Below are 10,726 nucleotides of genomic sequence, written 5' to 3' on the forward strand. Positions count from 1 at the left end.
GTTGTTAAGTATGTCTTAAGACATTTGCACAAATCGACAAAGGCATTAAGACCAGAATATCCACATATATCAAGATAATGGCCACAAAAAAATAAAATAAAATGTAATCATCTTGTTGAGTGAATACGACTACAAACAAACAGCGTTAAATAGCCTACAAAAAATAAATTGCCAGTGTTCTTCAAAAATAATGAATGCAATATTGTATAACACCAACATCGCTATCAACCAATAATACAGTCGAGTATATTGATAGGCCTATTTGTATAAACCCATAAATTACAACACTAAATATCCTAAGGTTATTTCTCCTCCTCCTTCCTATGCTTTACCTCAGTGTCCTTTGCCTCAGTGTCGGCCTGAAGACTTTGTGTTTTTGTCCATTCTGCCTCTTTCCCATTTTTGCTTTATGGCAATTGCCGCCTCCTTTCCTGCGGTCTTCAGACTCAAACACAGATCTCCTGCGTTGTACCATACCTTCATCGCAGTCATGTCGTTTCAAAATATCACAATACGTGTAAAACTAGTTTATTAACAAGAAACATTATCTGAATCTCCTGCTGAAATAACAACAGATAAAGGTAAAAGCTAGTTCACCATTTCTCCATGATGAAGATATTTTGTAGCTATCAAAAATAAGCCTTCATTGTGTTTGGAAAAAATAAATACATTGATATTTAATGTCAGAAAAGCATTACTAAAGAAAAAACAGAGCAAATGTAATATTTCTTTGCGATCAGATGTTCCAAAAGAGCGTTAGTCAGCTCTACAGCAGGTTAAAGTCAGCTCAATCCCATCATAGTGGGCTAAAGTTGTGATCACATCATCACTTAGTATTCTGAGGTTTCCATGGGTACCATAGTGTTTTGATGATAAATGGACTAGTGGTCCTGTATTCTCTCTGTGGGCGATGGCCAAGCGGAGAGCGCGATCCGACGTCACTCCGGCTTCGGGTGCGCGCAATACACACGAAACCGGTGCTCCCTGGGGGAAAGAGGGTCTCCGCTTTGGATAACCCTAGCGGTCAAAGTTTTATGAAAACACGCCGACTTCAAGGTCACGGGTTCGAGCCCGGGCAGGGTCACAATGACACAAGATTGCTTCAAAAACAAATATGACATGTAGTTCCTTTGTCAGGGGTCTCCAGCCTTTTTAGAGCAGAGGACTACTTCAAGAGCAGAGGACTACTTCAAGAGCATTAAAATACTAAAAATAATATGCCACAGACTTAAAGTTAAACTGTTTAATGATAGATTATTAATAATATGACAAATTCATGCTTTTAACCTCTTAACCTCTACCTGAACCGAGCATATTTTCTCCAGTTTGGCTTTACCCCAATCTAAAAGTTTAACGAACAAAACGTCTAAAAAGAAGTGTGACAAAAAGTGACAAAAATGCAACATGAAAGCCACTAAAGAGCAAACAGAATAATTACTAAAATGTGACAAAAATGTGACAAAAACGCATTACAACACAAGAAAACTGTTTAGTTTTGTAGCTTTGGGTAAAGTTGAACTGGCGAAAACACACTTGATCGAGGCGGGGGTTAAGAGGTTAAACCAATACTGAGTCACAAATAGCCTATATCTATTGTTAACATCAAGACGCAAGAAATGCAAGAAATTGAACGGCTATATTTTATACAAAAAGTCTCAAGGGCTACTGGGGATGCTTGGACTTGGACTATTAGGGTTAGTCCTTAAGTGACGAATCAACAGTTTAACATTGCAGACTTGCCACTCAATTTGCTGCTGTTGCCATAATGGAATAAGTGCCATGCACTATGAAACCACACAAATAATACCCCAACTCCAACATAGCTGCCTAGGGTCTACTTAAAACGTTGGAATTTATTGCAAAGCCATAAAAAATACTATCTGTACATTTTACATCAGTCAGTGTATTTACAGCTATGTACAGTGCTGGACAAAGAAACCATTATAAAATTAAAACTTTAGCCAATTTCCAATGTAAACAAATACATATATCTATAGCTTTTGATTTTAAAGTTGTATTTTTGATTCTATGTATGTTTAATTATCAAATGTAGTCACAGATGCGATAAAGTAACTTTGCCTGCTAAATAAATAAATCAGGTATTCTGTTCAGAAAATGATAAAAAAGAAAAGAAGGAAAGCAGCCATCTTGAAAATACCAAAATATAACAAAAGATAGCACTTCTGTCTATACTAGGGTTTTACCAGACTGCTAGTGTGAATATCATTTACATTAGTAAACATTTGTCTTTACAGTTAAAAGATTGATTTAACAAAGACCTATTGGCTAAGCATACCCTGTAAATGGTCATTCAACTTAATAAATATACAGTGTCACAATGCCGTCTGGAGTCTGAGAAGAGCACTGAGTCGTCAGTACAAGCTGCTGTCTGATTCAGGAGCAGTTTGTGGAAGGAGCAGCAGTTCAGACTGAAAGTCTCTCCTCTTCCCATGATCTTATGCATTTGCATTGGACAGCTCACGGCCTGCTTGCTTTTTCCTGTAGAAAAAACAATAATAATGAATTTAAGTGGTAGCCAAAATGCCTTGACCATAGCCTATGATAAAAGAAAATATTACAAAAAATCAAATATTCTTCAGGCCAAGGTTAAACAAACATAATATAACATAAGTTGTTGGACTGAAAATATCCAAAACAATACACATTTCTGAATGAACATACTCATTTTTGGTGAGTGGTGCCTTGTCACATCTGGCATCTTTGCGCTGGCCCAGATCTTTTGAGGCCTGAAGAGCGAGCTGTGCGAGCTGGTGTGAGCTCCCCCTGGAGGTGATGCCCTTCAGCTTCACCCTGTAACAAATTCAGACATCATTATTTGAGAGAACCACTATAAGTAACTGCTAACTACTTGCTTACATTGACTTAACAACATACCCATTAACATTGGCATCTCCTTCTTCAAGCATTTTGAGCCCTGGTACTTTTTGTCCAAAAATCTTTACTGCAATTGTCATGAGAAGACCGCAGCGGTTTCTATAGCAACATGTAGCGTCAACCGCTAAGAAAACTACCAGGAAAATCACCAGCACAATGCCAACCACACTGCCTTTGGTCATGCTGCTGCCTTTGTCTGCAAACGGGAAAGCACACTCAGTTTCTTTACGGTGTCTTAGAAATAAGAGACCACTTACAGGGCTGCTCCGCGATGGTGAAGTTGAAGCGGGCAGGGATGGAGGAACCGTTGGCGTTGAGAGCCATCACTTCCAGGTCATAGTCAGAGCCGAAAGACAGGTTTTGAAGGAAAACTGAATCTGCATTTCTGGATAACTGCATTTCTTTCCACTCAGCGGCCTCTGTATACTGGGTGTGATAAAGAGAAGAAGATGAATACAGTTATTGTTATTGCGTTATCAAAATAATACATATTTGACCCAACTTCGTTCATAGTTAATAGTAACTACAGTTCGGGATACAAAACATCTAAAGCTTTGTTTTTAGATTAATAATAATATCTGTATTTCTTCTTCTTCTTCTAATAGAGATTGTTCATGTGCATATTGCTACTTGCCTGTTTATAGCGTACACTGAAGCTTAATAAAGGAGATCCACCATCATCAGTTTGCTTGAGTGGAATGAAGAAAGAGTTGCCTTCGATTTTTATTCGGTCTGTCAATAGGATGGGGCTGTCTGGCTCTCCTGCAAAGAAACCAAGTATTAATATGCTACAGTAAATACTATATGACTTGATATACATAACAGATGTGTTTATATGTTAGAAATGCTTCACCTTCTTTCAAAATGCATCAGCAAGAAAGATCAATGAATATGAGCAGCAGCAAAACATGTAAAGATGGGGATAAAGAGTGAACAGGAAAATGAATGATTGCAGATGGACTGTTAAATAGGAAATCTGTTATAGCAAATGCTTAATGAATAAGCTGCAACAGGTACATTACTTACGCATTCCTAGAGTTCGAATGTTGTTGGTGTCAGAGAACTCTCCCACACCCACAGCATTAAGAGCTGCAAAACGAACTGCGTACTTTGTGTAAGGCTTCAGTGAAGTGATGGCCAGAGCATCTAAAACAACAAACAAAATGAATGAAAGCAATGAAACTAAATGTACATAAGCAGTAGGCCTATGTGTAATGGGACACATTAGATTAGAAGGCATAACCAGATGAAAGAAGAACTCCAAAAAACACCACCAAAAAATTGTTATATTTGTTATTAGTGCATTTACGATGAAAAATGAAACCAGTTCTAAACAACACTAAACTGGGTCTCATGAAATTAGACAGGACTATAGCATGTCCGAACCAAGACTAGGGCTGGGCGATATATCGATATTTAAAGGAATAGGCCACCGTTTTTACATACTGTGATATGCTCTTACCTCACTTTAGACGTGTTAATATATCCCCGTCTGGTCTTTGTCCGCGCGCTCTGCCAGGCAAACGGAGCACATACGCAGCCTCTCCCACATGTCATATAGCTCCAAAAAAGCTCACGACAGAAGCTACCAAGCTCTTCCACGTGTTCCCTATTTAAATAAAGTTACGTGAAGTGTTTTCATGCGAAGTATATTTACACAGAAATGTAACGTGTCGATTTTATAAGCAGATAAAAAGGGGGACTATATTGTGAGGCGTAATGATACGAGGAGTAAAACGTCCGCGCAGTAACTCCTAAAGGTTATTGACGGAAGTGAGCGGGGGAGGTCTTTAGGAGTTACTGCGCGGACGTTTTGCTCCTCGTATCATTACGCCTCACAATATAGTCCCCCTTTTTATTTGCTTATAAAATCGACACGTTACATTTCTGTGTAAATATACTTCGCATGAAAACACTTCACGTAACTTTATTTAAATAGGGAACACGTGGAAGAGCTTGGTAGCTTCTATCGTGAGCTTTTTTGGAGCTATATGACATGTGGGAGAGGCTGCGTATGTGCTCCGTTTGCGTGACAGAGCGCACGGACAAAGACCAGACGGGGATATATTAACTCGTCTAAAGTGAGGTAAGAGCATATCACAGTATGTAAAAACGGTGGCCTATTCCTTTAAGATATATCAATATATTTTTAAATAAGATATGGAATTAGACCATATCGCGGGATATTTCAAATTCACTTCAAGCTATTAAAGAGGCTGGATGCAATTTGGCCATTTTATACTCACTACTGCTGCCTCAGGTCATGCGTGTTACTGCACCTTCTATATTAAGCTTGTGCATGACGGCACTTCGGACCGAAGTAACAACTTTTTGAGTGACAGTGCAGGATTTGAGAGGCAGTTGTGGTGAACAGGTCTGGCCTCATTCTACACATTAAGACATTGTTGGAACATGTGGGGGATGAATATACGACAACGATATCTTTTATCTTACTTAAGATATGTTTTTTGTTTAAATGTGCACCTTACAGAGCTTTGTTATACAGTGTTTATGTTTACATTTTATAATGAGTTTTCAAAAAAAACACTTGTATTTGACTTTTACTTAACATTTCATTTCACCAGTGGCGGCTGGTCCATTATGGGCAGTGGGGCGCCGCCCCTCCTATCATTTATGCAAATAAAATAAAAAGTTTTAAGCTTAGCAAAATCCTAACTTTCTTATATACAGGTCTTTTATACAGTGGAGGGAGGGGGAGCGGAGGTGAGGGAGCGTGTCATTTTGTCTGCCTGGTTCATCTTGTGCTGTAACCGCTGTAACACAGTCTCATAAATGTGTAGTTTTGTGCTCGGGGCGGCAGGAACAGCGCCCCAAACATCTAACCAATGGCGCTCTGATATGGTATAAAAACGTCACTGTATATCATTAATTCAACCAATCAGAGACGCGCAATAATAAATCCCCGATGGGCGCTGAGGCCAAGCGCCCATCGGGGATTTGACAGCTGAAAGACGAGGAAGCGCTACTGTAAACAAACGTGAGTAGCTCGTTGTGGGAGCAGCTCTGAGCTCACGGACGATCGGAGGAAAAACTTCTCATTTGAGAGACGGAGGAGCTTCGTGTTGTTTCCTGAGAGGAGATGAAAGGACTTAGTCAAACTAATGGACTTGGGACAACTTTCTTCAGTCAGAAGTCACGTCTTAACGGACTTTCCTGGAGGTAGCATGACGATGCTAACTAGCTCGTCTGCTTTAGCTGCTGCTTGTTTATTTCACACTTTGGGACAACCCTCGCTGACTTGGACAGGCAGTTCTGTCCCAGGACGTGGACATTTGATGGAGAGAAGATTCAGGACCGTGAGGAGGAGCTACGACAGGAGAGGGGAACGTCATTCATTCACTGAGGGAAACAGAGGAGGAGCTCCAGGTGCTACAGGAGGAGCTCCAGGTGCTACAGGAGGAGCTCCAGGTGCTACAGGAGGAGCTCCAGGTGCTACAGGAGGAGGAGGAGGAGGAGGACTCTCGTCTATACGTGAGCTGCACATTATTTCTGACCGGATCATTTGTCTGACGGTTTATACGGGTTTAAACCTGTGGCTCTGAGGCTCATAATGAAACCACAGCAGGTCTGGGACTAAAACTGTTCATGAAATCAAAGAGGAAACACCTCCTGCCTTTGTTTGGTTCTGTTGGTACAAAACACACTCAGTGGTGCACAATACAAATATGTATAGTGATTATCGTTACGGTTTAGTCAGAAATTATTTATTTTTTAGTTGAATAAAACTAAACAATACGTTTTGAATATATTCTACATAAAATAATAATATTAAATGCCCCAAAGATAACTTTCTTTTTTAAGTTAAAAACAATGTTTATAAGTATCTTCTAAAATATAATTGAAGTTAGGTCGAGGCAACAGCCCCCCCTGGTTTTCACATCACCAGCCGCCACTGCATTTCACAGTTCTCACTTTGCGGAAAAAGTCTTGGGATATATATATATATATCGTATATCGGTATTCAACCTAAATATATCGGGATGTGACTTTTGGTCCATATCGCCCAGCCCTAACCAAGACCAAACCAGGTTTAAACCAGACCACCTGTCACTATACTGTCAAAGAGCCACAAGAACGGGGCTGAAGTGCAACATGTGGCTTTAAATGTTGTCTTTTCCTGGCCATGTAAAAAGGATTCAATGACCAGACTTGAAATAAAAAAACATGCCATTAATATGTATTATTTGGCCTATTTTTCATACCCACAGCAAAAACATACGGCAATAACCCTGCAGCGGTACAACAAATAGAATACTAGTTCACCTACGCAGGAAAAATAATTGTACAGATAAATCCACCGCTATACCTGAAACAGGGACTGTAATCTCCTTCCATTGCTCGTTCGGACTTTGTCTCCACTGCAGGACAAAGCTGGTGATGGGTGTCCCTCCATTCACAGGCAGGGTTTTAAGGCTGAAGAGGACCGATGTTGGTCCAGGTGAGACTGAGAGGTACAGAGGAGGGCCCGGCTGCGCTGTGGACCGGACAAAATTACAGTGTTATATCTTCACTCAATAGCACGGGTATGAACGCGCTGTTTAAATCTAAAGCATGACTTACTCTGGATTGAAACGTCCCTAGATGCATTCCCTGAACTGCTCACTGCCATGCAAGAATACAAGCCGCCATCAGAGGGCACTATATCGTCAATCAACAACACGCCGTCCGCCACGCGCACACGGCCTGATTCTTGACCCTGGCGACATCAAACCCATCAGGTTAAAAGCGCACATTCAAAGTAAGGATATTATATATATTGCATACATTCGAGGGGAAAATACTGCTCTTACTATTGCTTGACCATTGAGTTTGTTGAGCCAATGGAGCTCTGGATGAGGATGCCCAGAGACATTGCAAGACACGGACACTCGCTCACCCACGGACGCGATCTGCTGCTCGGCCGAAACCAACACCTCAGGGGCCTCTGAAATCACACTTCAAGGTCATTTGCATGCGCTGCATTTCTTTAAATCTCAGGAGGTTTCACGGGCTACTGACCAAACACGTGAAGCATAATAGTGGCAGCGCTCTCCCCGATTTTGTTTGCGGCCGTGCAGACGTACTCTCCGTAGTCCTCGTGCGTCACGGACAGGATGCTGAGCTGGCTGCGGTCGGAGTTGAACTGATGTCGAGGCGGGTCAAAGGGCACTGGCCTGGATATAGCACCAAACATACAAGCAAATGATTCCCTGTTTGCGTCTCCCAAACATGACAACAGTCTGTGATGCAGGTTAGTTGTGTTATTGTTGTCTTAAGGCGAGACACTGCAGGTGATTAGGGAACAAATGTATATTAACAGATATCAATTTGAAAGTTTTGCTGTAGATTACCTGGCATAAATGTGAGGAAAAAAATACATCGCAAGTTTTCTGTCATTTTATCTTTTCATATAAGAACAAGGTGTTTTATGCCCAAAAATGCCCCAAATTTCCCATTTTTTCGGCGACGAGATCTGAATAATGGATAGAGCTACATTCAAATTTATTGTTTCATTTTATTGATGAATGAGTTACCAAGACGTTTTCAGAGGGGATTTTGGATTTCTTGTTTAGTTTTAAAATAAGCTGTTTTTTAGTGGAAAAATGTGTAAAAAAATGTAATTTTCGCCTTATTTTTTGACATTCAAAACTCAATAAATGGGGCTAGGAATTAGATAATAAAAAATCCCTCTGAAAAAATCTTCCAAATATTGTTCAGTCCAAGGCTGGAAAATTTGAAGTCTTTAGGTCCGACTGACGTGGACATAGTGTCGCCACAATGACAGAAAAATGTGTTTTGAGAAAAAGGCCCTTGAAATTGCATTGTCCCATATAAGTCTATGGGGGAACATTGAATCAGTGCAATATTTAAACATGCTATTGTGAAGATTAGGCATATTTTCTGTTTCCGGGTGAAAGCTTGTATGTTCAGAGACCAATTTGGCCCTATTGGCCCTAAACCTGAAAACTGAAAAAAATTAGTTTCGCCTGTAGTGTCTCCCCTTAAATCCTTATATAGTATTTTAGTTGGACAGGAAAACAACTTTAAAGTGCCTACAAATCACCAACTTATGGCCAATTGCTATCTCAAAACATCATCCTCTTGCATATATGGCCCAACGAACTACAGAATATTGGCCCACTATTGAGCATTTATAGCATTTTATGAGAAACAATTAAAGAACCTCTCCAAGGTGAGTATCTTACATGGTCCAGGTGATGTTTGGTTTTGGTTGCCCATCCACTAAACACAACAAAGATACATTGGCTTCAGGTCCCGCCATCACCTTCTTCACCTCCTCTTTCATGTGGACTCTTGGAGGAGCTGCGATTAATGTATGTATGTTAGTGTTTTTGTTGAACTCAGAAGCCTTTGAATATGCAGCAGAACATACTAACCGTTGATGACCACAGATACAGACAGCGACCGGAAGATTTGCCTCCCTCTGATCTGAGCTTGGCACACGTATGTCCCTGCATCCTCTCTCTTCACAGTCCCGATGAAAAGAGTGCTGTCCTTTTGCCATACACGCCTTTCACCTGGTTTTTAGGTTAGATGTCACGAAATAGCACAACTGAAGCTACTGAGAGATCTGTGTTTATAGGCCTACTGTTGATGGAGATCTCCTGCTTGTCTCTGAGCCACACAACGTTCACTGCTGGCTGTCCCGACACAGCACACGGGACAACACCGTCTGTGCCTTCCAAAAACTCATGGTAGGTTGTCGTGTTTCCAAATGATGGGCCCTCTGTAAAAGCAAAATACAATCAAAGATACTCACTGTTCATCACCATAGAAGACACAAATATTTGCAAAGAAATAATTCAGAGAAACAGCCATTTTGAATCCCTAATACATTTTTAGCCAGGATTTACAGACTCTTTTTTATCTCTATAACAGATTCTTTATTACCATGCATTTGTAGTAATATTAGGCTTCTTACCATATATAAATAGCAGAGTCTGGGCTTCATCATTGTGTCCTGATTCAAAGTCACATTTACAGATGTATCTGCCTGCGTCCCGAAATGAAGCCTTGGCAATCTTCAGTTTAGAGGAAGTTTCATCCACTTTAGACACTATTTCTTCATCATCGATTTCCTCTCCATCTTTATGCCAGGTAATCTCTCCTTCTCCACTTGCTGAAAAGTTAATAACGATTAATGAATAAGAAAGTTATGCATAATATGTGTATGAGAACTAAAATACTCACCTTTGCACAACAGTAATATCTCCTCTCCCACCTGAATGTCCTGGTTTGTTGTTATTATAGCTAACTTGGCATCTAAAATAGAAGAAAGTGATTTAAAAAAATGCATTGTGTTTCATTAGGGGCTGTGATTTGCATTTATAGCCCTATCAGTCCAGTTTGATGAATTACCAGGCACCGTCTTTGAATACTACACATTAATGACTGCGACTACGGAGGATTGCTGCTTAAATCATGTTTTTTGTGAACAAAATCCTCAATATTCCTGGATTGGATTTCACAAGTCAACATTGAAGCTCATTTGACTTTTGTTACCATGCAGTGATATAATCTGCATAACCTCTATTCTACTAACAAAGCTACTGTGCGTACTGGTTCTCAAATCTTGTGAAACGAAGTTGATGGATCTTACCCGTGCTGCAGATGATGAGCATCATTAGTGATGCTGTCGTCCACATGGCTACAGAGTTTCTCATTGCGTCCACTTAGAAGCAGGTGGACTTCCCGGGGCTCTTCTCAAACTAATACACAAACTGGAAAAAAAAAAGATTCACAATGTAAAACGGTGAAAGAAAGACACCTGTTGCCCTTATGGTCGAGGTTTGGTTGTACAGAGGGTCTT

General features: G+C 40.4%; 1 protein-coding gene across 1 annotated transcript; it reads right to left on the bottom strand.

Moving 5' to 3' along the window:
• Positions 1-2,122: 2,122 nt before the first annotated feature.
• Positions 2,123-10,726, bottom strand: ncam3 (neural cell adhesion molecule 3). The gene is made up of 16 exons (XM_079561148.1): positions 10,517-10,726; positions 10,108-10,179; positions 9,839-10,036; positions 9,506-9,643; positions 9,294-9,434; positions 9,102-9,219; positions 7,915-8,069; positions 7,707-7,840; positions 7,477-7,612; positions 7,223-7,390; positions 3,922-4,041; positions 3,530-3,657; positions 3,153-3,321; positions 2,896-3,091; positions 2,683-2,811; positions 2,123-2,499 (listed from the first exon to the last, which is right to left on the bottom strand). The coding sequence occupies exons 1-16, from the start codon at positions 10,578-10,580 to the stop codon at positions 2,457-2,459; spliced, it is 2,109 nt and encodes a 702-aa protein (XP_079417274.1). The 5' UTR covers positions 10,581-10,726; the 3' UTR covers positions 2,123-2,456.

The sequence above is a fragment of the Gobius niger genome (assembly GCF_951799975.1).
Source record: "Gobius niger genome assembly, chromosome: 8".
NCBI classification, from domain to species: domain Eukaryota; kingdom Metazoa; phylum Chordata; class Actinopteri; order Gobiiformes; family Gobiidae; genus Gobius; species Gobius niger.